This window comes from Dunckerocampus dactyliophorus, chromosome 4 (assembly GCF_027744805.1).
Source record: "Dunckerocampus dactyliophorus isolate RoL2022-P2 chromosome 4, RoL_Ddac_1.1, whole genome shotgun sequence".
In the NCBI taxonomy this organism is placed as follows: Eukaryota; Metazoa; Chordata; class Actinopteri; order Syngnathiformes; family Syngnathidae; genus Dunckerocampus; species Dunckerocampus dactyliophorus.
In genome coordinates, this window is record NC_072822.1 from 16,699,119 (window position 1) to 16,726,739 (window position 27,621).

The following is a 27,621-nucleotide window of genomic DNA, read 5'->3' on the forward strand; positions in this document are numbered from 1 at the left end:
ATAAAGATTAAGTAGTTAAACTAATCTTTATAATTATTTTAAACAATTATTTTTTTATTATTATTTTTATTACAGTACTGTCCAAGAGTCTTTTTAGTTGCTGAGTCCACTTGTGGGTATTTAACTTTAATTTTATTATACCAGAAGGTGGCGCAATTTGAAGGAAAAGTACCTCAAGCCAGACCCAGGTTTTAACTTGTGTGGACACTAGGTTTACCTGAAGGTAAACTGGGTAACTTTTTTTCTTACCCTTTAACTCCATTTTATCTTTTGTTTATATTTTTATTTCTCTTCTCTTTAAAGTTAGCTTTTTGGAGACATCAGCATACAATGTGACTTTCAGTGGGTTTGCCAGCATCCAAATTTGAATAACTGTCAATAATGCAAAAACTGGCATACATTCTGTTTTCTGAAAATACTTTTGGTAATGTATGCTAGTTGGTGGTAGTGGTCTATTTGTTGGATGCTAAATTTCGAGTCAAGGATGGCACCTTTTTTATATAGAAACCTACAAATTCCAAAAATAATCTTTCATTAAAGATTACATACTTTAATAGTGTCAAGTCCTCCCCCTTCAAACAACTGACAAGGAGTGGTTTGTGGATGAATGGACTTGTACGCACACTTTCCTGACAGAAGCTGATTCATCCAAGCCCACGAAAATGAGCTCATCACCCTCGTCGCCCCCCCCCCCCCTTTTTTTTTTTTCTTTCTCCGCTCCCCCTCCCTTCCCGTTATTTAGCTCGCTCATTCTTGAACAGACACATCCCTCTTGTTTTAAATCAAAACAGGCCCTCCTCCTTGGCAGTGGGAGCTGTTGTAGTTCAAACTGAAGAGGGTATTTTGAAAGGCGCTGTAAAACATTTCGGAGCTATTGTAATGTTAAATGGTCTACATTTACCACAAATTTCTTCACGTCTTAGTAACAACTGGTGTGCCTGCACAATCACATGCTCTGGTCTGTATGCCGCTCAAGGCAACTAACCGCCCTTTTTGTTGACAAAATGACTCTCAAGGCCCCGAGCAAGACATGTTTTTACTTTTTTTTTTTTTTTTTTTTTTTTTTGCATTTTAGAAGAACCTGAACTTCAGGTTTCTTGCATGAACATTTGAACACTTATTGATCTTTGAAGAAGCTCAAATGTGCTGATGTGGATCATGTGGTGCTAAATTATCACCAGTATACAAGTAGTGACAGGACAGTTGATTGTCATTATGTGCTTTAATCTACAATCTGCTGTTAAAAGCCTCTATCATTATAAAACACACAGACAAAACTGATAAACCATTGACAGTTACTGGCTTAGGACTCTACAATCATTATTGAAGGTCAGTCCCATGAGCTTTAAGGCCAGCGCCCCAGACTGTACACATAAAGACTTTATTATTGAGCGTATCAGTCTCGGGGTGGAACCAGAATGAAATTATGCTTGCATTGTAGGAAACATGAAAAGGAGGCTATTTAGTTGGATGCAGAGGGGGAAAAACTATAGGCAATATTTTAAGTAACAAACTTTGCATTAAAACAGTGGAGCAAAAATAATCTTGTTTGCATGAAATTAATAGTTAACTTCTTTTAACATTTGTGAGACAGTCAAAGCGTTACAAGTGTTTAAAAACACTAATGGTTTAATGCCTAGGTTCCCAAAGTGGGGTACATGTATCCCCAGAGGTACACCAATTGTAATAGGGGGTGCGTGACTAAATGAAAAACAATTTACGCCTAACACTCACAATTATAAGTGCGCCTGAACGCCCCACAGCACAAGGAGACAAAGCATGAAGTTATTCATTGCTCTGTGCATCATATAAACAAATAAGTACGTTTGATGATTATTTTGTGCATTAGGAGTGTTTAATCTTAAAGATTTCATTTATATTGGTGTTTAATTTAATGCAATCCATTAAAAGATGACAATTTAAAAAAAAAGTGACAATGTGGCTGCTTGCTAGCACCCTGAACCCCGATGTCACTTCCTGTCTGTCATCGATCTGCTCAGTTAAAAAGTTTAAAGCATATTTAGAGGATTGTAAACAGGCTTTCTATGTCACAACTACGGAAATATTCAATTTATAAAGAAGGAATCCTACTACTTACTTTTGTTTCTTCCATAAAGGACGACTACTAACTGTAGTCATAATTCAGGTTCAACGTCCCCTGGTGGCTGTGAGCAGCGTAAGCAATGACGTCAGCTTTGTACCTTTGAGATTTCCACGCCCTTTGTCTCCTGCATCTGCTGCTTCAGTGTAATTTAAAAGTTCGATTCTCACTGAACCAGTGACAACTCATGTTGTTGTTGTTGTTGTTGTTGTTTTTATTGGCATCTAAAGAAACGGCGTTAGCATGTAAGTTGTTTGTTGCTTGTGTTCCTCGTTCCTTTCCACTTGATATAAAAGTAACGTTAAGTTGTGGTTCTTTTCCGGCTCGGTGACTAGGGGGTTAACTTCTTCTCCTCCTCCTCCTTCCACAGTTGATCCACATAATGGGATGTGCCACCGCGTCGCTCCGCTGCTTTAAGCCGCAGCAGGTCAACATATTGAGCGCAGGAGGCGGCGCGACATGCGCTGAGTCTCTGCGTGGCGTCCTACGTGGGCTCGGTGCCGTTCAGTGGTCGTGATTGCATCTTAAAGTCAAAAAGGAGATAGACTTTGTCACACGTGGCGGTTTGCGGCCGAGAGGGGATCCACTGGTCTGGCTCTGTAGGTTCGGTTCTGATCGAGAGAGGGAAACGGGACACATACGGAAGACACATCCACGCGCCACGGCCACTCAGCATCCCGCAATGACCGTGACAGCGGCACAAAGCCCGGCCTCCCCTCACCACACATGCACGCCGGCATGGGTGCGTCCCCACGCTCGTTTTTGCAGATGAGGATTTGCAGCGCGGTTGCGCAATGAGGCAATCTGGAATCAAGTAAGGACTTTATTGATACATAATCAGACAATATGGCCGATCAGAGCAACATCCAATCCGCCGCCTCCAAGAGCATCCGGCCCTTTAAATCCAGCGAAGAGTACCTGTACGCCATGAAGGAGGACCTGGCGGAATGGCTGAACACCCTCTACGACCTGGACGTGACGGTAGACACCTTCATGGATGGTCTGGAGACAGGCTGCGCCCTGTGCCGGCACGCCAACAACGTCAACCGGGCGGCCCAGGACTTCCAGTTGGAGTACCCCGAGGCGGCCCAGTCCATGAAGCTCCCCCGCAAAGATGTGGTCTTCCAGTCTCGCAACGTTAGCCCAGGCTCGTTCCTGGCTCGGGACAACGTGTCCAACTTCATCAGCTGGTGCAGGCAGGAGCTGTGGATCAAGGACGTGCTCATGTTCGAGACCAACGACCTGGTGGAGAGATGCAACGAGAAGAATTTCATCCTCTGCCTGCTCGAGGTGGCGCGGCGGGGCTCCAAGTTCGGCATGTTGGCACCCATGCTCATTCAGCTGGAGGAGGAGATCGAAGAAGAGATCCGAGACCACCATGTCAACCTGCAGATGGACCCCGGTGAGCCGGAGGAGCAGAGCCCGCCCAGCAGGTGTTTCAGCCGCAGGGAGAGCTGCCACAGCGTGGAGGACGAACCGGAACCAGAACCTTTCGTGTGGCCTCAGAAGAGAGTTTTATGTGACATGAGAAACCTGGACGAGCTGGTAAGTCATCACACAAAACATATAAGTTCATTTATTAGCTACAGCTGCATCATGTCATGAGTCGGCACTGTTTATTGAACAATGTATTCATTATGGTATGTATATTATGTATTCATTATGGTATTTCAATATTGGTCCCCAGCAAGCACGTGAAATGCTGCAGTTCGATGAAATTCCATCACACAAATCACGCCACGCCCCCTTAGCCTTCACAAGCTGTAAACACCCAATATGCTTCGCCTTCTTTTAAACACGTTGAAAGATGTTTGTTACTGTGGTTGGACTTTAGTAGTGTATTGTGTTATTATCAAAAAGTGACATTCTTATATTCTATAGATTGTTTTCTCCTTGTCAAGTGCAGAAGAGAGGTGAGTCTGTGTGATGACCACTCCTCCGCACATTTACTTAGAGTAGCATGTCAGTTTTTGTTTTGTTTTTTTACTGCTTTGCGAGTGCAAGAGGCGTGCCACATTCTTTCTTACCTGAAGGGTCAGAGTGGGTTTGACAGCTCACATAAGAGATGTGGAATGTCAGAGGTCAGCTCAGTGAAATATCTCCTGTCAATGACATGTCAAGGCAGCTTTTCAGTCATCATAATCAGCTCTGCTACGGTGCAAACATGAAGGAAGTTTGTTATTGAGTGTCCACCTAAAGTATTTCCCTTCCTGTCATTGTGGTTAAACCTGTTGACCTCTGCCAGCGCATGAGAGAGGCAAAGATCTCGTTAGGGGCGCATCTAATGAGCAAGCAGACAGAGCCGCAGAACACACGCTCGAGGGTGACGTTAATGTTTGCACGTTGAGGAGGAGAACAATGAGTCTCTTTGACAACAAATATGACAGCACAGAGAAGACGCTATGGGATGGGGATGGGGATGGGGGGCGGGGGTTGACAATGAAGTTGATCAGACAGCAAAGAAGAGCCCTTCTGACGTGGCCTCCGCGGACAGACTGTCAGCTTATTTGCTGCCTTTGTCCAGACTGGGCACACACTCATATGACTGTGGATTATACAACGATACTAAAGAATAAAAAGTCTTGTTTCTTAGTCCGCCCCCTCACACAGAATTTTCTGGGATTTGGACTTGACTTCCCCGTCATGCATAGCACTTTTTAATCTGTCTTAATCAAACTCTACTGCAGTGCTTGTCTCACAGTACGCGATCATGTGGTTGGACCAAACCAACAGGTCTTAACCAACGCTGCCACCGTTCGTTTGCGGCGAAAAGCATGCGCTTGATCTGTTCCAACTGGCAAATGAACCAGTCGGGTTTGACCCAGCATCTGCCGAGACGTAAGGATGATGAGGAGGTGGTCGATGACCAGTCTCTTTATAGCAGAAGAAAACAGGCTACTGTCGGCCGAATCATGCCAAAACAACATCGGCAAACTCAACTGTCCTCTATGCACGCAGCCACACTCACACAGTCAGGAGTCATGTCGCATTTACGGCTTCACACAGTGCCGGAAATCACAAAACGTTTTTAACACCACACATAACTGCCAGGTGGCTACGGTATCCTTGAGCGTGTTAAAAAGATCTACTCCTATGAAAGCGACAGTAATAACTGAATAGTGTAGTGTCGCGTCGTGAATTCACTACCGAGCAAGACTGACGAGCTGGCAAGAACGGCAAGACCTTCATGGAGTGCAGCTTATTTGTTGTGTGTAAACGTAGCCGAAGTGTGCTGTGATGGGAGGCATCGTGGAATCGCCGACCATGTTTTTGTAATTTTATAGCATTTTGGATCTTTTCTTTGTATTTCTCTATCAAATGTATATACAAGTATGCGTGTATAATTACTTGAAAAGCTGTTGTTTTTAGTCGTGTATGTTCAAGGAGGAGAAGCAAGTGGCAGGGTTTCATTTTATTGGTCCACAATGTTGTCGGGCAGACTGTGTGGCTTCTGCTCTCGGTAATTCAGCTGGAGTTCCTGCATCATACAGGATGGATTGCATTTCACTCTTTCCTTAATGACTTCCTTTTGTTTCCCTTTACCCATTGATTTCTAATAATACAGCATTGTTCATTGCTCTATTCATATCTGAGATTGCTATTCATGAAATGTCATCGGTTATCTCTGGATCATTGACTCCCATAAACACATGCATCCTTTATGGTGATGGTGCAATGGTATGGCTATTAGAAGTACCTGTCAGGGTACCTTCTAAATACTAGGGATGCTCCCATCAGGGTTTTATGCTGCACATTCCGATATCGATCATCCATGAGTGAGATCGGCCGATACTGATCACATGGATGAACTGTGCAGTTTTCAATTTCTTCATGATGAGTGCTATTGGTCAGGGAAACTGTTAGACAATTCCAAAGGCCCAAGTAAACGTTTGGGTGGACAATTTGTGCGGTTTTTGACACAAACCTGAATTTAATTTGCTGCATGTTTTGAGGTAACGGGTGTTACCAAGCAGATCTCCACTCAAACAGTGTGGGTCTTTATGCTATTTTGTGCTCATTTGTCATTATATAAAGGCATAAAGTTTGAATTCAACAGTTATATTAAGAAATACTAAGAGTTGAAGCAAATATTCTTTGACGCTTTGTGAGCTACTCAAAATCAACTGTTGAGATAGGAGACCCATGTGACAGTATCACCATCATGAGGCCTGACATGTGGACTATGGACTACGTGTTTATGTTCATGAAACAACCACACACAAATAGTGTTTTGAGGACAAGACACAAATAGTATAATGACAACGTGATATCCACTTGTGGCTTCCCCATGGGATAAAAGCGAGCTACGAACTAATGGTATTGCTTTTTTGCTTTAAAAACAAAATGTCGCTGTGGTTAAAAACTCACATTTGGAGTCCGAGGCGGATAACGCTAGCTAGCAAGCTAGCTATCTGTACAGCCAGTGGCAGCTAGGCAAAGCGTGTCAACAAAGATGCAAGAACAGTCAAACGGAGATAGGTTTGGTGATCAAACACGCTGACATCAATTGGCGTAGCCTGTGGCAAGCTCAATACGAGACGCGTCATTTTGTTGGCAACCCTGCGTGACACAGCAGACGTGTAGGATTTGCCGCCGCACGCTGATCATTTTTTGTGATCGGCTTTGAAAGCCGTTTATCGGCATATGCCGATCATGTGTTTATTTATGGAAATATTGATCGGTGGCTGGTTGATCCGAGCATCCCTTCTAAATATTGTTATGATGTTATGTTATGACTGCACCAACTGCTTTAATCTCCTAAAGCAAACGGTCGATGCACGTCCTGGCATCATGTTTGCAAAGGTGGTGCATGTCCGGTTTACTTTCCTGGTTCCTGCCACTTGCTGCTTGTGCCATGTCACTGTTGTTGTTCTTGTGTGACAAATCCGTCTCCTTTGTCTGTAGTCATCTCACCGTGGGACCGCTTTCCACTCAAAAGTTGAGGAAGTAGCCAGGGTCTCATTTCCTTCATTAGAACTTGAGTCAGTGTTGTGTGCGTCAGTTGGTCTGCGAAGGCAATAGCACACGAGTGACATCATTGAAAAGATGTCTTCTGCTTCTGTTTCTGCATGCATTCATACACGCATATGCACGCCCATGTGATGTTTATGCTTTACGTTTAGTGAGGGATTATTTCTCCAAGAGCATATGCGTTCCTCGATATGCATTTCAGTATAACCTTATTGTGTTTTTTTCTCGAAAGCAGTTGGGCCTTGAGTTACTCATATCGCCAGTTTGAATGCAAAACCACACAGCCTCCATGCGCCTGATGGACTGTCTTATTGTTCAAATGTAAGCGTCAATATATGGAAACACTAAACACCATCCTTATGCCATATTTCTTAACTGGTTTCTACTCACCCGAGGCTTCAACATGAGTTCATACATTCCCACCCCCCCCCACCACCACTCGTCTTTGGCGAAGATAAAGCAAAGAGCAGCACAATATGTCTTGTTGTGGTAAATGAATAGACTGCCGCTGCCGACAGGGCGGTAATCAAATGCTGTCACTTCAGTCAAAGTCTTTGTTTGGATGGAGAGCGGTGCAGGGGTCAGGGTGAAGAAGAAGGGGGGAGCCTTTATGGACAGTATTAAATGTATGTATGTTCCAGCTCATTCATTGAAGACAAACGAACAGAGACAAAAGAGCACGTGCCCGGAGTGACTTTACTGTACACTCGGCTAAACCTGACTGCAGTGGATGCTGCTCTGAGAGGAAACGCTACAGTAGAAAGCAAGAAAAGTAGGTCATTCCTGCCTTGCTTTGGGTCACACGCTTTGCTGAGAGAGCATGGCATCACTCACTGCTTCTGCCCCTTTTGTCACATGCTCTCATGGCTTGAAGGTGCCACTGTTTTTTAGCTTTTTGCCTCATGGACTCGGCACAATGCTGAATGTGAAGAAACAGCTGACTTTATTGCCTTTTTAATGGCCTTTGATCACCCTCATCGTGATATCAGCTGATTGTTCACATGATGAGCATTTCATTTCATGTTGGTTCTGAGCAGGCTTCTGTCTGCACGTTGTTATTTTCTGTACCTGCCTGCAGCATCTTCAGGCAGGCCTCAGGTGGCGACTGCACAGGAGGAAGACACCACTGATTCCTCTAATTTGACTTTGTTTGCGCAAACATTGTTAAGCAATGAATGCTCGCTGAGATTGCTTGATTGCTTTGTCTTCAAAACAGCTTCTATCAGATAGAAAAGTGACTTTTGGAACATTTAAATAGAAGTCAAACCAGCTCTGTGTCTATGAATGAACACACTTGTCTATGAATAAACGGATGTTTGGTGGCGGTCGGAGAGGCCGTAGGCGCTGATCGGCAGCCACATTTCCATCAGTCTACCACATGGCAGCTCTGTATACAGATGTAGTTTACCACCACCAGTGTGTGACTGATGAGTGAATGAATAATGGTTTCACTTCGTTGTGAAGCGCTTTGGGTACCATGAAAAGCGCTATAAAATCTAATCCATTATTATTATTATTTACTGCTTTATGCTGGCAGATTCAAGATGTATTTTTTTCCCAGTCAGTTTTTGTGCTAAGCTTTTTTAATTATTCGAATTACACGTTCACTGCCCTGCAAATTTGCAGATTTTTCAAAAATATATTTTGCTCCAAAAATAGGCAGTTATCTTCCGCATTCACCCTACGTCTGTAATAATTCATAAATACGTGATAACACAGGTAAAATGTACAGCATACACGGAACACCGTTAGAAAGCTCACAATTTTCATGCTTCATTGTTAATGTTTTTTCATAAAGTGTTGAGATTTCGCACTTTATCCGGCGGTCCTTCAACGAACCGTAGTTGTGTGCCGCGACTTGAGACGCAAAAATTTGCTGGCCATGGAAGCCATGGGTATCAAATTTCGTTGCTACTACCGAGCAGTGACTCACCTAAAATCAATAATAATGTAATACTCGTGTGACATGACGCTATATTACATTATCTTCACACTGCGTGTAGCCAGCCATGGCATGTCCGACATGATAAAGTGGAAAAAAAGTTCTCCCATTTCGTGTGGAAGTGGAAAGTTTTTGGTTTCTTACTTTGTCCTTCTTTCCCACTCTGTCGGAAACGCTTTCTTAAGTGTATAAGTTTAATAAGTACATTGGAAAAGCTAACTAGTTAGCTTGGTAGCTTGCTATTATAGCTGCGGCCATCTCTTATGTCCCTGCAGTGATCCCGTAGCCGGCCCAATGTGGTGTAAACAAAGAGTAATAGTAGTTTAAAGTAGTGTTATTTCATGTCTACCGGGCTCTAATTATGTTAAAAACCATATTTAGAAAGTCATAAGCAGGTTTTCTAAAATATAAATAAATATTCCGTTTATTAATATTGAATCCTACTTCGTGGGAAATTCACTGATCGCGGTCGGGTCTGGAACCAATTTACCCTGATAAACGAGGGATGACTGTAATTCACAGAAAAGAAGTTTGCTTCACATTCATTTGCAGTTTGTATTACTTCACTTTTCGTCACTTTTATTGCAAATGTTGAGCCTAAATCAGAGAACATCAACATCAAGCTGGCAAGAGGGTTTGCGTGGGTCAAAAATAGACATTTTATGAGCATGTCAGTTACTCCTGTTTACTTGTTTTTTGCCATTTGCTGATGGTGCGGGAATCTACTGTCGTGTAAAATATGTTAGTTCTCCGACTGTTCCTTCACAAGAAACAAATCAATCATAACAAAAATTCGCAGTTACCCCAGTATTTAGACCAAGATGTTGTTTTTATTTATAGTTGTGCTCAAAATGATGCCTTATTTTAATCGTATATTATATTGACTGAATGGTTGTTTGTCTATATGTGCCCTCCGATTGGCTGGCGATCAGTCCAGGGTGTACCGAAGTCAGCTGGGGTAGGCCCCAGCATACCTGCGACCCGAGGGAGGATAAGCGGCATAGAAGACGGATGGATTATAATGACTTATATAAAAGTTAATAAACTTTTAGCAGTTTGAAATATACAACACATTTAAGTAGCTCAGCACATCCAATGCTTTGAACAGCTACTATTATTTTCAATTTACCATCTTTTGAAAGATTGTACATTAAAAATATGTCATGTAGAATGGTGGTTGGACCGTTTTGAGTGCAAGTGTGTGTGTCCTGTTAAATATGCGTAGACTTTAGTGTATTATGTGTGGTTGGCGCTGCAAAAGCTACAAAGATCCAATCCAGTCAAGTAAGAATGACCCTCCTTTCCATGTGTGTCGCTGCTGTACCTTGGGACTTACCAGTCATGACAGAAGAAAATATATTGTAATGCGTTTCACCTTTAAGAAGTGCCACATGAGCACAATTTTAGTGATCCTTGTGTGTGTGTTCTGTGCTCAGGTCGCTTTCTGCAGTTGACTCACAGACATCAAAACATGGAAGTATCTCACATAAATTCCAGTGCAGGGAGTTTCTATAATCTCCTGTTTTTATTGTTGAAGTTTGGTAATAATTATCTCCTGTATGACAAACCGATAATGAGCGTGTTCCTGTAGGCTAACACACCTATGTTTGATGAAAGGCACTGAGCCATTAGCGTGTTGGCTCTTGAGCTTCCTTCAGGAATCATTTCAGGATAACACCGAGTCGTGCTGCAGCTGGTTACTCTGTTTTAGTCAAGAAAATGGGGATATCATGCAACATCTTTGTCTGTTCTCCTCCCATTTCCCCTATTCCACATCCCTTGGGGTGGGCTCAGCCCTCAGTATCAGTCTATCTCTGCCATGAATACTCCTTCATGGCTTTGCAGGTCAGGAAGGAAAGGAATGAAGACTTGTTGCGCAGATAAAGTTGGTACCTACATTATTATGTTCTTTCCTTGTCAGAGCAATCTCTTCATAATAAAATGAAAAGATTGCATCCTTATTTTTGCAAACACATCTCTACGTTCCTGTGTTAGGAAAGGAAGGGGCATGCTGTGGATCGGTCGGTTTTTCCCTTCTTTTTCCACTTTGAACATCTGCAGATCCCGCTCGAAGCGTCTCATGCGCCCAGCATTCATCTATAATTCATCCATCAGTTTTTCACCGCCTTCAGGCCCCCTCTTCTTGAATAGTTCCCGCCTGACCTTGTCTTTCTCCTCCCCCTCTATCTGCTTGTGGTGTGCATGTGAGCTCATGTGTGTGCTTTGGCGTGTATCCTTGTCGATACAGCAACAGCTTGGGAAGAGCACACATTTTGTTTTAAAAGGAAAGTACTTCGACAAACGTCAGGGCCCTTCAGCCTTTGGAATAAAACATGTGACCTCAGTTGAACAGCTGAGAGAAGAAGAGAATGAAAAAATATGGCAAACTGAACCATTGAAAAGGGAAGACTGTGTGTGTGCGTGCGAGTGTGCGTGTGCGTGTGTGTGTGTCTGTTACCATGGCAATTGTTCCATTAACTCACAGGCTGGGGTTTTTCCAAACAGCGCTACTGACAAAATGAAAAAAATCAGAGTGACAGAGCAGAGGCTCACAGACAGAAAGTGGGCGGGCGCATATACTGTAGAAATGTAAGCAAACAAAGAAGGCTAACAAAACAAATGTAGGACTGCTTAGCCAGCGTAAAGGTGACCGAGGCAGGTGAGGGACTGTGTATCAGCTATGATTCCACCCTTCTAATTATATGAATAAAAGATAAGGGCCTGAAAGAAAATGGGATTCTTCTAAATTCACCATAACACAGGTGAAGGCCATGCTTCTTTCATCCCATAATCTCTGAACACAGCATGGCCTCATTGTATAGAGACAATGGATGGAAGGTGTTGGCATGCTTTGGAAATACTGTACATCATCATCACAGCTTCTTGCTACATGTTGTAGGAGAGAACGACATCACAAGTGGTCAAACGCAGATGTTTTATTGAACAGGAGACCCCATATTACTAGACCAAATACACCCACAGTGGCGTATTATTGTATAGTACCAGGAATACTTAAGTACTCCTTTACAGTCTCATGTGCTGCTTCATACATTGGTGATTCATTATTACGAATCACACCTAAAATTTCAATGGGAATTAAAGTATAACTGTCAAAGACATACAATGTAGATCAACAGAAATGTTCTTTCCGGATTCTTTGTCCTGGTCACGGCACTTGATGCTTCGGAGAATGATTTGTTCCCCAAAGATGTTAGATAAATTTGGCATGTGCTACAAACTGGGGGACGCTCCTGGACAAAGAGGTGCCAATAGTAGGAATTCAGACAGACACACATGAGGATATTTAAAATAATAATAATACAATTATGAGACAAGTTTATCAATAAATATAAAATACAGATGGTATATATGGAGATTTTGTACAATGAAGCCTTGCTGCTTTGAATGTGAGCTACTGTATTTACTTCTAATGTAGTGTATATGACACGTTCTTCGAACCAGTTGACTAAAAACCTGTCAGGGGAGTCCAAATTTTAAGTTCAGGTGCGCTTGAAACGTGTAAAAACATAACTGCACAATGTTAAGTTCAAAAGTGGCAAATAAAATTGCTCACTGTCGCCGCTCCATTCTTCTGTATGCGATGAAGACGCTCACATCTTCTTCTCGCGACGGAGCACCACGGCTATCTTGTTTACGTGTGTGATCCACAGTGGAACACGATGCGAGCGATTTCATCACAGAGGCGCAGGGATACGGCGGGAGACAAATATAACGGCGAATGATTTGGGAGGTCAGATTTTTTTGAGGAGGCATTTTTATGATGCAAATGTATTACTTTTTTGAAGGCATGTTGTTCTGAAAAGCCAAACTCTTTACTTAAATGACTACGTTATTCGTCACGGAAATCCGACCAGAACTGGACCCGCGGGACCAAATGGGGAGGTAAGGGAAGTAAGTCAGTGTAGTGCACTGCTGATGGGGGATGTCATACAACTTCATGACAAAAATCCAAACTATCCCTTTAACACACAGATATTCATTGTAATGTTGTCAATACAAATTGTTGCATCCCATTCAGTCACAAATGCCTAATTTCTTTCATTATTTGCAAATGAGTGGCCCCCGCCCCCACACACTGACAGAAAACGTACATCTAGCATGTGTATGTGGTTGCGTTATGTTCTCTAATCCAACAAGATCCTGCACACACTAGTTTGAGTGCGTCGCCAAGGGCACATGTGTGTTATCCAATCCTGAGAGAGCCCAGGGCGGTGTAGCACAGGCACATCTTGCCCCACCCTGCAGTCATTTCTGACTCCAGTTGCCTAATAAGCAACCCCGACCACAGCAAGGGAGCTGGCTTGTAATCGCAATTTAAAATCCAGCTGGCGGCGCTGGCCTGCTGACATCATCACCACCACCATAGCCGCCATTCTACTTTTTGACCCTGCCCCCAACTTCTTTCCCCTTGATGATGCCACAGCCAGAAACAATGTCAGGTGAAAGACAGTGCATATTCATCAAGATGTTGTTTAAACCTAAGGTTATTTTGAAAGATGAACCGAGGTAGGGCTTTCAATGTGGTCAAATAAAGGGGTGAGGCACTGCATCGCCTAGGAGATGTTAAGAGAGGCAGGAAAATGACGCACACCCCAACACCCTGTCATGCACCATGGAAGAGACTTATTGTGTTGCTGAGGCTTCGCTCTCAGCAAAGGTCATGATTACAGTGACTAAACATGACCTAATATGCCTCCCCGTACAGGAAGAGGTCACCACTGTGCTGCACTCTAACATGTGCGTCATGTTTTGTTCTCCTCAGGTCCGTGAGATTCTGGGCCGGTGTTCCTGTCCAGCACAGTTTCCTATGGTCAAAGTGTCAGAAGGAAAATACAAAGTGGGAGACTCCAGCGCGCTGATCTTCATAAGGGTATGTCTCTGCATCATACATAATTATACATAATTACACATTACTGTAAAACATGAGGCTTTTTTATTTTTATGGAAAATGTACAATTCAGTAGGTTGGAAAATGTGGAACAAGGAGGATTTGTTCACGCCCTAGCACAACACAACATCCATCCATCCATTTTCTATACCGCTTCTCCTCTTGAGGGTCACGGGGGCATGCTGGAGCCTATCCCAGCTGACTTCGGGCGACAGGCGGGGTACACCCTGGACTGGTGGCCAGCCAATGGCAGGGGACATATAGACAAACAACCATTCACACTCACATTCATACAATTTAGAGTCGCCAATTAACCTAACCTGCACGTTTTTGGATACGGGAGGAAACCCGAGTACCCGGAGAAAACCCACGCACGGGGAGAACATGCAAACTCCAAACTCCACACAGAAATGCCCAAGGTAGAATCGAACCCAGGTCTTCCCGATCTCCAGACTGTTACTGTGTTGGCCACTAGACCACCGTGCGGCCCCACAACACAACAGACATTCCAGTTTGATATCTTACATTTGCCATATACTTGACTTCCCACATATACACATCAGAAAACAAGTCAGTAAAAGATACATCATCGATATACATCGATATAGCCATGTTGTTTTGATGTCTCCTGTCATCACAAAGAGCCATATGGTGCTAGCATATGGAATGATATGTTGCATGAACAACAGAGGGCTGTCTCAGCATGTTCAGAACTTGGTTGTTTTTCTACGTCACATTCTGGACGTGTTAGAAGCTCTTAGGTCCAACACAGTTTGTTGGGGGATGCTGGTCAATCATGGTTTGCTCAAATTCTCTCATAGCTAACAAGGGAAAGGCTCATGAAGCTGTTGTAGGGCCAAAAACTTTACAAGTGTAGAAATAAGTTGGACATTGTCTAATAAAGTTCTATACTGTCAAGCTTTGATGAACTGTGACATAAGCTTAGTGTTTAGGGAAGTCAAAAGGGAGGCTGGTTTGTGGCAGGTGGCCGTCATGCATGGGAGGTGAGTTTCTTCACATTTGGATGGCTTGGATTTGGATTGCTGATTTCTCCATATTACACTGAACCGCCGAGACATGTGCACCACTTTAAATGCTAGACTACTGCTATGTTGCAGTAATTTCCAGTTCTATGGTTACCATCACGTTTTTCGCACTCGACACCACTGGTACACTTCTGCGGTGTCATTACAAAAAGCAAACCGCATTCATGCAGTTAATCCTAGATGTTTACTGATGTTTACTGATCTGATCTCGCAGTCACGCAGGTGACAGTTTTTGTGCAACTTCTGAGACATATTTCCCTACCTCCCTTTGAGTTGTGAGGTTCCACGGTTATGTAACAGCACCGTGACTGCGCTCTGTTGTTTTTAAACGCCATTTTTCTGGCCCTCTCCCAACACTGCCATTTTTCTCAGTGAGACACAAATAGAGCTTTAAGTCATTTCCTGCATTGGCATTTATCGCGGCAGTATTTTGCTGGAGCGGCACTCTGTGTCTCAGATTAAGAGTTGCTATCATACCCGCATCAAACCTCACAGGACTGGGTGGAGAGGCTCCTGCACGCCATGTATTGATTTGGTCTCGCTTACCTAAATGCTGCCCTTGCCAGATTAATGGGCTCTTTGGAATGGTGTCCCAAATAGTGTATATCTACGGGCTAGATTTGCCCCACTATCAATATATCTTACACTCCGAGTGGCATCGTCTTGTCCAGATGGACATTTCATAGTAAAAATGTGAATCGGAATAAAATCGTCTCATGTCTTAAAAAGGTTTAGAATGCAACATGAAAAATTACATTTATTCTCCAGACACTTCATTAGGTACATCAGCTCGTTTTGTGAAATTCAATCTGGATCTGAAATTTGGCTTTTTTATCGGGACAGAAATGTTTGCACCCCCTACCCTCCAAACTACTTGCGAAGCACTGGTGTAACTCGATGACGACGTGTGATTGACGTTGTTTTGCGCAGCCATTTGAGAAATACATGTGTAAATGATCCTTTTAAGGGTTGGATGTGAGTGTGTGTGTTTGTGTGTGTGCTCATCTGACATTCTGGGAGCGTTTGACTTGTCAGATTAGTTCTCTTCACTTTGTCTCCGCCCTCTCCTGGTTCCTCACTGAGGATGACAGTGATTATGCATATGCCTGAGCAGCCATACAAGTGCGGCCAACACGCCTCCTTTATTCTACCGAGGAGAGGAAGCTGCAGCCAACTTGAATGCCAAAAAAACCCCCTATTCAGCAGCTAAAGCATTGTATGCGGTCTTCGGGGCTAAACAAGGCCATGAAACAAACAAAGCAAATGGCCAAATGAACCATATGAACAGAGCGGGAGTTCATCATGTTTCTTCGCCTTGAGGGAGTTCATTTCAACCGAAGGAGATGCTTTCAGTCAGGAAATTTTGAATTTAATTTTGGATTTTAGCGGTACTATTAAAGAAATTGCTTCACCACGTGCATTTCTTCTGCTGTTGTTGCCATAGAAACAGAGTCTCTCTAGCCTCAGCAGCTCAGCCAGCGATGCAAAGCGGAACATGGTGCCTTTTCAGCCTCTTCGGGCAATAAGCAGAGACCTGGTCGGATCCTTAAATGAATAATATAATATTTGTGCTGTAGTACTCTGAATCAAAGACGTAACTGTTCAAATTAATACAATTTGGATCCTAATAGTGAACAATATAATAGGTGCTGTGGCATGGGATGCTGTAAATCTGCTCAGATATCGCTTTCATGTCGACTCACTGTTGCATCACTCAGTCTCTCTAATCAGTTCATTTTCTGGCATTATATTTTTGCACACACACATAATAATCTGTAATTCCAAGGAATTACACAAATATTTAGGAAGGGCCAATTCAGTATTAAATGTGCTGTCTGCCTTGGTTAGGTACTGCATAAGGGGGGCTAACTTTCGAATGTGCTTCAAGCGTTATGAACTGCCCCTCCTGCTCTAACATTGCAAGCTACGCACCATGCAATACACACATGTGCATGTTTGTTGTCAGCTAATAATAGCGGTTTGGCAAAGTTTAGCGACTAACGTTAGCTCTCACTGAATACATAGAGTAAACCCTATAACCACACAATGACTCAAAATTGTTGGTTGTTTCTCTGAGACTGATTTTGTGTATGTGCACGTGCCAAGGACACGTACGTACGAGACAGCGGAGAGTGAAAGCCATAAACGCCAGTCATCGTATTCGGCCCTTGTGACAATTTTTGTAATTAACTTTGTATTGTGACAAATATTGACATTTATTTGTTCAATGTGTTCTTTTAAACCAGTCATGGTAACGCTTTGGTAACATGCTAGCTGGTGGTGGTGGTTTAAAAAAAGTGTAACTTGGAGCCGAAGAGGGACAGCACCTTTTAAGTAAGTAAGTGCCTCATAGAGTATACAGTGAATTCTCCAAACTTGTTTTTTTTATATTTATTTTGAAATGACCCAAATAGGAATCAATTATCATTGAAATAATCTGTGACAGAGTCAAGCCGCCACTCTCCGTATTAAGTGTCCATGCAATGTTATAAGTAACATGTTAACATTCTTAACAGTCATACGTGTGTAAATGAAGGTTATCGTTTGCCATAGTTACCAATCTGAATTTGCAATATGTGAGGATGGTACGGCAAACATGCATCCTCTATCACTTTTCAGTACATTGGTGATGTGCGGATTGAGACTGAAATATTGATTCTTCCGATACCAGATCGTCATGCTTTAAGATCAATTCTCAAATCAAAATATCAATACTTTTGATACTTCACTCAAGTGAGGCATGTATATCATTAACAGGAACACAGTGGTAACTAACTAAAATACTGAGATTTTGTCTAAATGATCAAATGTTGGTGGGAAGTACTTTTTCTTCCGCCGAGTAAAGTGCGTAATGCATAAGCGCAACAGCGGTCTCAGTCTCAGTCTGTTGAAATGATGGCCAATAGTAAACTTGGAAATAGTAAATAGTAAGCTGTGTGAATTGTGAATAAAATGTACGTTCTTATCCTTAAAAATCAATCATTTATTTCACTGGTTTTATTATTTTACTTATTTTATTTTTGTATTTTTTAAAATACCATTTTCACAAATTGTATCTGATTTTGTTCTGTTTTTTCTGTTGTTGTATATCAGCTTGGCTATACAGTGTTCCCTCATTTATAGCGGGGGATAGGTTCCCAAAATAGGCCGCAATAAGTGAGATCTGCGAAGTCGCCAACTTCATTTTTTACCATTATTATGTTTGTTTACAGGCTGTAAAACCCCTCACCATACACTTTATACACTTTTCTCAGAAAGGCATTAACATTTTATCACATTTGTCTCTTGTTTCAACGCTCTTTCACTCCTGTGACCGTGCCTTTTCGTCCTGGTGCCGTTCCGCCGTACCGTAATGTTTTTTGTATCCTTGTTAAAACATATTGCTGCAGTACTCCTCCTGTTGCAGTCCTCCTCCTTCGAACCGAAGATTCATTTACAAGCTAGCAAGCAAGCTAGCAATGACACAGAAGACACGGCAGGGCAGCACAGAGGAGAGAGATTGACAATGGTCTACAGCCAATCAGGATGCAGAAAACAATGGGCGGTGCAGACAGATAAGGGAGGGAAGAGAGAGAGAGACACTCAACTTCCCACAATGCGATTCTTCTTAAAGGGCCAGGCTCGGCCTGTAACAATATGCTGTAATAAAAAAAAAAAAAAAATGAAGCACTAACAAAAATGAGCGAAACAACGAATCCGCGAAAGTTGGACCACGATAGAGCGAGGGAACGCTGTATTGTAAATCATCCCCGCTACCTCAATATACTTCAGGTTTTAAAATAAACAAATAAATTACTCCGATGTTTTGTATTCTTTATGCAGTGATTTGAAGTGCACTACTTTTTTAAAATTTACCAGACACATTAGGTGTAATTTACACAAAGTATCGGATCGGTATCGTCAATAACAACCTAAATTTTACTCAGTATGGGATCATAAATGAAATCAATGGCATCGCACATCACTCATGTATATTCATTTTGTCTTATTTTATTATCACTGTCATCTTATTGCTGGGTTAGCAATATTGTAATGAGAGCTATTTCCGGCTCTATGGTCATTAGCATATTTTGCCTTTGCTACAAACAAGAAGACACACTATGTGCACTATGTTAGTCCTTGTATTTCAACTTAACTAAGTCTTGCACGATATCATGTACAATGATGCTTTTACAAGGCTGTGTGCAACCTTTAAGGCTTACTTTTCCAGAAAATTGTACAACCTTTAGGCTTCACTGTATGTTTTTGTGTTTCCAAAGTCTCCTCTGGCACCAAAGAGAGAAGTAACAGTAGATGATGTACTAAATGAACAATTGCCACTGTAAGACATGTGATAAACTAACTTTTACTTAGCAGTGTCACACAACCCGTGAAGCTGTCACCAGCCTAAAGCTAGGGCAGCGGAGAGTAAGCAGTTTATGCTCTCATAGGTCTGACAGAGATAAGCAGATCAGCTGTTTTGACGCATCATCATGCAGGAGGGGAGCGGCGTGAGCCAGCTGAAGAGATGAGTGGATTGGTGGGAAATGTATTAGAGAGAAGGTGGGGTCAGACGGAGGCTCACATCCCATGTCTGTGGCCTCTCCCTGACCACGCTTTGGAACCCAGTGATTAGACACTGTGCCACGTGTGATGTGCCCAAAATAAGTCTTGCGCCAGGCAAAGAGATTTTCCCTTATGGCATGTCGTAGGCTGCCCTCGGAGACCCAGGTACGACCTTTTAAAACATGTGGCTGGTCGCCCCTATTACACAACGCAAGGCGGGGCGGTGCAGCCCATCAAGCCGAGTGTGCTGCTCAGTAGGACAGCTTCTGCCTGGAGGGAGTGTGGCCCTTTGGTCTGATCTTCTGGATGTGTGTGGCTCAAAGAGCAGAGGAGAGATGGAAGTGACACATGCACGACCCCCTCTGCTAGGGTCCCCCTCCTTTCCCTGCCCCTCTCTCCGATAAATTCCCAGAGAGGACAGCAGGGGGTGAGTTGTTACCATGCTAATTTAACCACACTACCCTCTTATACCACATAGGGAATACCAAATGAGATGCATGCAAGAGGCCAAATAGAAAGTCTTTCGGGTGCCGCTTCTTTATTATGCTATCCTTTTTCTGTTTGATTGTGAGTTGACATGGCAATGAACGGCCCTCTTAGTGGCAGCAGCTGGGGGTGATGGAGGAGAAAAGAGGAGGCGGGGAGAGGAGGAGAAGTAGGGGTGCACGGGGTTATGTAACATGTTGGGCAAGCTGTCCCACTTGTAGAGTTTGCATATTGACTTGGGCTGTAGTATTCAGCCATTTTAAGTTTGCATGAATGGCCATGTTGTTGCCTGTTTATCCACTGAAAGGATGTTTTCCATGTTCTCCCCTCAGGTCCTTCGCACTCATGTGATGGTGCGTGTTGGAGGAGGCTGGGACACATTGGAGCACTATTTGGACAAGCATGACCCGTGTCGCTGTGCTGCCTTTGGTGAGGGATACTTCCTTTTCCGCATCAGTTCCTTTCCAAAAAAACATTGTTGTATCTTGTTTGGCTTCAAACCCAGCAGATTTAGAGTCATAAACGAAGGATGGATGAGCTGTGTTCAGACACTGTCGGTAGTCAGAGATGAAAGGAAATTAAAATGTATCCATTAATTGCTATTATTCAGCATTGTGTACATTCTTTGTATTTCATAGTGACCTCTGACTCACTGGACGCCAGCAAAGAACACACTCGTCCAAGTTTGTAATGGAAAATGTGCTTTAACTTCTACTTAACATTATTATTCTTTAGAAGCCAGTCCAGTCCAGAATGTATTTTAACTGGTGATGTCATACAAGTCTGGACAGCTGACGCAACCTGCTATGATTTAACTTGTGTTACATATTTAACCACATAGCTCAAGATCACACTTTAAATGAGGACCCATAAGCAGATTAGTGTGTGTGCTGCTATCCGAAAATGTTATTCTTTGAACGGAATGTTTGTTAGTCTCAACCTCTTTTTACTTTTACCCGACAGCCCATCGCTACCATCAAGCCAAAGGTCAAGGTCAGGGAGCCCAGAGCAAGTCCTCCAGTGCACATTCGTCCCGCTCTACCAGTCCTGGTCCACACTGGCGCAATGATGGCATGGCACCGTACAAAGCAACCCCCTCCGGACCGTGTGCCTCTTCCTCCTCCACGAGGGCAGGCCACCCTCAGAACGCTCCTGCTCCTCATGAACCCGAATCTCGTGCTGTTCTTCCACGGCCGCCCAGAGACCGCTCTGAGCCACGCCCCACCAATCCTGTCAGGTGGGTGTGTGTGTGGGTAATGTGTGGATTACTGTGCTGTCATGATACAGAAGTAATCTCGCTCAGGTCATCTTTTGCTCTTTTGTGCCACCCGGTATTGCAGACAGAGAGAAAGAGGCGAACATATGCACAACAAGTGCAAATGCCAGGAAGCAGATTAGATTAAACCAGAGCAGATTTATCTAATCTCAGGTGACATTGCCTTGATAAATCTGATACAAACCGCCACTCTTCAGCACCTTCTAGTGGTGAACATTCAATAACGTGCCGTCGTTTCTCACACTCCCCTACTTTTCATTCACTTAAGCAGACGTCATAGAGGATGATCGTCAGTATTTCAGTTCATGCTTGACTTTCTGTGATAAATGTCTGAACTGGCACAGTGATGGGATAGTGGTGACAAAGCCTGATTAGCAGTATAGCCTTGTCTGTTGCGTGTAAAGAGAATTAGGCTTATACATGAGGTTAAAGTCATACTTTCCTTATACATTAGGATAAAAGTACCATTGTAGATCGATCGCAAATATGTCTTTCTTTCGGCTCGAGGCCAATGTTGATTCATTTCTGTATTTAGCAGTGACTCTGAGCAGTTGAAAAGGCAAATTAAGTCAAGAGTGGGTGTTGGATTCCAGACGAGAGAAATTGTAATCGGCCAACTATCTCTCGACAACTGTTCAAAGCTAACTGTGGAAGTAGGTCAACAGGTGGACTGGCTTTGTGCATGCAATTACCACGCCTGCATATCAATTAAATTCCTATGAATGATTCATTCGCAGTCATAAAACAAGCAATCCATGATAGGCATAGACTAACATGCATGGACTGTATTTTCAAATTACGCAATAACGTAATAGAATTGAGACAATTGTACATTTCGTATCATGACCAAATACGAAATAGGAAAATGATTTACAGTATGAGCACTTGCAAGTGCAACACAACGCAGCCTTTTTTTCATCAAGCTTTACTCACATTTGCCTGCAAGTGACCAATCAGAGTGGATTATATAGTCAGAGTGGATGATCCCACCGGTGCATTGTGGTGGAACAGTGCCTAATTGAGAAATAGCAGTACAGTGTGTTTAGTTCTAACCCTGTCCCACTTGTTCTCATCCTAACGGTAATCCCCCTGGCTGTCACAGTCCACCGTACCGAGAAATACTGAGCCTTGGCTTGGTCAGACAGTCTGCATGTCATCAGTCAGGTTGTCACAAAGCGTACATTATTATGGCACCTGGCAGTCTGAAAGTTATTATTTTCCACAAATAATAGGATACTCAGACAAAACCTGATGCAACAGACTGGAGTAGTGAATGCCGACTGGGAATGTGATATTCAAGATTTAATGACTTTCTCTCGTCTTCATGTTTCAGGAATAGGGAAACAAAGCTGCCGGTGACCCGTCGTCTGTCTGCAGACAGTGACTCCTCCACAGCTTCTTCCAAAGGAGGAGGAAGTGGGCGTTTCTCTCTTGGTGGGACATTACACCGTTCCAGTGAAGAGGTTATCCTACTTGTCAATCGCAAGGAGGGCAAGCATGTGATTGAGAGGCCTGGAAATCAGAGTACCCCACGTACCGCATTGCCCCGTGCACGCAGCCAGTCCCGGGAGCGTTCGGCGCTCACTTCAGTCCTGAAACCTAGCCCACCACAAGCTTCTGATGGAGTACGGCGCTCATGCACGGAGAGGGGCCGATCCCTCGCAAACGAAGGCCCCAGAAGGCTCCATGCTCCACGTTCTCACAGCCAGAGTAAGGGTCCTGGGCATAGTCGGTCAAGTGAAGCCATATCAGGGCCTGGTCCCACCCACAGGGATCCTCTACCAGCAGAGAGACGAGAGGACTCTCGCAATAAACAAGTGCCCCCGTCTTCCCCCAGAATAGGTGGTGTGTTCTCTAAGAGGCAGTCATCCTCGTGCTCCAACTCACCCATTAAAGGAGTACAAAACAACAACAACAGCCCCAGTAAAAAGACAATAAATACTCCCAGACCCCCTCGTTCACCGTCTACAGGAAAAGGCAGACTGCTGCCCCCAGTCACTTCAGGAGGTCGACGTTCTCCTCATTCCTCTCCACGGAATACTCATCATCAACCTGCCCGCTCTCTTCGATCGTCCCACGCCCCTTGGCCTAATGGGCGAGGCCACAGTAGAAATTGTTCTGGGCTGGAACATCAGCAGCCTGAGGGTGAAGGGCTGGGCTTAGGCTTCCAGATGCTGCCATCGCTGGACCTCCAGAGAGAGCAGGATCTGTATCGCAGCTTTGAGGCTGAGTACTTAGCCAATACGCAGCAAGCCAGAGGCAGATCGAGCCGAGGAATTGGCCAGCATTGTGCAAGAACTCATTCCGTGCCAACACTCAGTGATTCTAATATCACAGATTCTGCTTATTCCTCCTCTAATTCCTCCTCTTCCTCCTTGAACGTGGGCGCAAAGATAGGTACCCTGCCGAACCTCAGGGAGTCCAAAAGAGCTAACCCTTGCCCATTTCCCCCAGAGGACCCCTTGAATTTACTTTATGGACAGAATTTCGGAGGACCACACAACTTTTGTCAAGGGGAGCCTGAACACTGGAGAGAGTATGGAGGGCGTTTAAAGAAGCTCCCATCCATCTCTAGCTACAAGGGGGAGAAGGCACATGGGGACTCAAACAGACTGTTCAATCAGGGAGCTCCACAAGCCATCCATTGTAAAAATATGAATGGAGACCATGGAAGTCCTCCTACAGAGGCCCAACAGGATCATGGTTGGCACATAACACCACAAGGAGATGTCCCTAATCAGAATCACCAGCCAAGCTTACCATATGATGTACACAGTGATGACAGTGATGGCCTCCCGCCCCCAGAGGCCTGCCCTTCGCCTGTCCTCCTCCCGCCATCCGAGGACTGCTCCTTCCAGGATTCATCTAGTGAAAACTCTTCAATGTGCTTTAGCCTAAGCGAATCGCACTCCGAATCCCCCCCGCCGTCATCACTGCTGGCCAATGGCGACACGTGCGTGGAAGGGCTGCACACTAAAAAAGACCAAAAGAAGTGTGACAGTGTTAGCCTCACTTCGAAGCACAAACTGGCAAAGATGAGACCTCGCGCTGACAACAGGCCAGCAAACAGCCCCTCACGCATCCCCACACTGGTCAGCTACAGAGACGCACAGGTTCACGAGGTACTTTCACCCTGCCACACGCCACCACTCTCCCCTCAGAGCTCCTGCCCTCCCCCTCGCAACATCCTGCACCAGGCAATCACTGATGTGGTTCTTCCTCAACCTTGTTCTCCTGACATGGGCTACAAAGAACGCACCTTCCCTGGAAAGTCAGGGAGCTTGGACACTGAAGCTTGGATGTAGCACAGAGCAAGAGGAAAACAGCACATACTGTAGGGGTGGTGCTGTCCTTAACAATGACTACTGTGTACTTTTAAAAAAGACTGCGGACTGAGCTGATAGACTCTGTATTGCATGTCACATTGCTTTTATTTTGCACTCAAGCCAAATTATTTATTACCAAAGGAATGTTGTTTAACATGACTTTTACTGTCATTTATTTAAAGGTGTGCTTGGGGAATATTTTGCCAATCATTAGGTTTTTATTTTTTATTTTTATTTTTGCTTGACATTTGCAGAGCGATAGAGAGAGCATATGTGCTGCCATGTGTCAAGTGCCAGAGATTTTAAAGCTGAAATTGTCCAAAACACATAACCTTAGCCAAATGCGTTGGCGCCCTCTTGTGGTTTGCTATGGCCTTGCAAGTCAGAAAACTGCTCACCCGCTCCACTTCAGAGTTTAGTTTTTTTTTATTGGACTCGGTATCGAAGTACAGTATATACATGGATAAGGTTTTGATTGATGCAGTAAAAGCATTTAACGTCAGCTTTGGATTCATTGTGTATGGGCCAATGGGGGTTACATTGCTTTGTTGTCACTGTCACGGACAGAAATGTGGAGAGTCCTCCAACCAAAACGTACTTTGAAACACACTGCGTGATACACATGTGCGGATGTCCTTAGCTTAGGAGAGAAAGAATGTGTAAATATACAATTTGATGTTCATGTGCCCGCTCAGCATTGCGGGTGCTTTGTATATAAGATGGCAATGAATATAATGTACATAGTTGTTGTTTTAAGTCCTGGGTTGCCTTAGCTATGCAATATTGGTGGTGAGATGCCTTGACAAGTCCCTTCGCCTTAAAATATTCTCACAGGTTACGTTTTGAATGTTTCAGTTAAAAATCACAACACTACATTGCGCCATCGTTCCCGGTTCTCAAAATTAGAGGGTTTTGAATGAGAATGTCGGTCATTACCAATGTGAATTAAATGCACATTCACGCACATTCAAGCAATGATTGCCTATCCATCCAAATTTGATCTATGGTGACTTCATAGTGGAAAGACACACCTATTCTTCCATAGGAGAAAATGTTCTGGTGCTAATTGACCCAAAGCCTCTTGCAGTGCAGCGGTATGATGACATTTGATTGATAAAGAGTGACTTAACTCCAGTGTCTGCATAAATAATAGATATGTAACGGGATATTAAAGGCTTCTCCTGCTGCCATCTCTGTGTAAACTCGACAGGTAGCGCTCATTTGAAAGTGAAAAAGGAGGAAATGTGTCAGTGCCCTGCACGCGTCCGAGCTAAAAAAAAATGCTCACAATAAATCGATAATAATAATTAGCAGTAATGACACGAATGACCATATTTTTATGGTCATAATCTGATTAAGGAGACATTGCAGGCCGCTGACACTTGACTGAGTTTAAAAGGACTGTGTATACATGTGTGTACATATTGTATGAGTTGAATGAAAGAGAGGTTAATGATGATCCTATTTATTTATTTATGAAGTGATGTCCCATTGGACTCACATGGCATCCTTGGCCGAGGTACTGTAAATGAACGCCGTAGAAGGAAAGCCCTATTTGGGAAACATGCATTTTTGAGATTCCTTCATTGAAATTTTCATTAATTTAAAGAGACATAATTTGTTAGAAATCAACCCAGTTCCAAACTGCTAATGGTTGTTTACTGTAGTAGTTTTGCAAATCTGAACATGTTTTTCATCTTGTAAAGGTTTTTAAAATGATTGAATGCAGATTATTTGGTATTTATAAAAGTCTGTCAGAATGGAGAACTGTCATTTATTGACATGTAGTTTAATCTGCGCTCAAGTTTAAGAGGAAAAACTATTTCATGGTCTTTGATCTGCCCCCAAACCAGCAAAATCCGAATGTTGTATGCTGATGTTTTCATTTCGAGTCAGTCTATTAAATGCACAAATTGTGAAACTTTGATGTACAAAGCTGCAATACGTCACTGTTGTTTTTTTCCAGAGGTGAAAATGCTGTCAATTTGTTCTTTTAATAAATACTTTCCTCTGAAGTCAAAGAATGAAGTGAATACGTGACGAGTTATTTTGTCTCCGCGGTGTTCAGAGTACGCACGCCATCAGTGTAGTGCTCATGTGTGTACATATTTTCAAGATTCAAGAGTTTTATTGTCATGTGCATAGTAAAACAGGCAGTTATACTATGCAATGAAAATCTTATTCTGTTCATTCTCCCATGAAAAGAAAGAAAACACAAGAAAGAATAAGAACATAAGAAACATTAATACCAATAAATTAAGCAACAACAACAGAAGAGACATACAGATAAATAATACAAATAAATTAATAAATAAGTAAATAAATAAAAGTGCTATGAGTGTGCGCGTGTGTTGCGTGCGGCGTGTGTGAGTGCTTCGTTGAGAAGCCTGATGGCCTGTGGGTAAAAGCTGTTTGCCAGCCTTGTGGTCCTGGACTTCAAACTCCTGTAGCGTCTGCCTGACGGTAGGAGTGTGAATAATGAGTGTTGTGGATGTGTGCTGTCCTTGATGAGGTTGTGTGTTCTGCGTAGGACTCTAGATTTATAAATGTCTTGCAGTGAGGGGAGGGCTGCCCCAACAATGTTCTGTGAGGTCTTGATCACCCGCTGGAGTGCCTTTCTATCACGTGTTGTACGCATAAGGCATGCAATACCGATAAACATAACATCATCACTTCAGCATGAGCACTCAGCAATCATCACCACATCATTACACAAAGTTATTGCATCCCAAAACACCACCCACCTTTGAACTTTGTATTTGTTTTTGACATCAAATGCGCTTGGCATCTGTCGAGTTGCATACTTATTAAAATGTACGCTGACCCGAAGTTCAATGGCTACTTCTCAGCTAGTCCTCATCAAGTGTAGAACTCATGCTACAACTACTTTAACCCTTTTAAGCAGGTGTTTTCAAAGGATGGAAGGCGCCAGAACACTTCAGCATCTTGATGTGCAGCATCTTGAGAAAAATAAAGAAAACATTTTTCAAATATGCTGCGCTAACTCCAGTTATGTAAA

General features: G+C 43.3%; 1 protein-coding gene across 1 annotated transcript; it reads left to right on the forward strand.

The window, feature by feature from the left end:
* The first annotated feature begins 5 nt into the window (after window positions 1–5).
* gas2l1 (growth arrest-specific 2 like 1) lies at window positions 6–26,617 on the forward strand. The gene is made up of 6 exons (XM_054773469.1): window positions 6–2,346; window positions 2,472–3,646; window positions 13,798–13,905; window positions 20,333–20,429; window positions 20,964–21,237; window positions 22,610–26,617. Exons 2-6 carry the CDS (start codon window positions 2,948–2,950, stop codon window positions 24,579–24,581), a joined length of 3,150 nt encoding a protein of 1,049 aa, XP_054629444.1. The 5' UTR covers window positions 6–2,346; window positions 2,472–2,947; the 3' UTR covers window positions 24,582–26,617.
* The last annotated feature ends 1,004 nt before the right edge of the window (window positions 26,618–27,621 follow it).

Coding starts and splice junctions, on each gene's coding strand:
- gas2l1 (XM_054773469.1), top strand. CDS start 2,948: ATGGCCGATCAGAGCAACATCCAATCCGCCGCCTCCAAGAGCATCCGG. Junction 3,647..13,797: donor TGAGAAACCTGGACGAGCTG/GTAAGTCATCAC, acceptor TGTTCTCCTCAG/GTCCGTGAGATTCTGGGCCG. Junction 21,238..22,609: donor CGCCCCACCAATCCTGTCAG/GTGGGTGTGTGT, acceptor TTCATGTTTCAG/GAATAGGGAAACAAAGCTGC.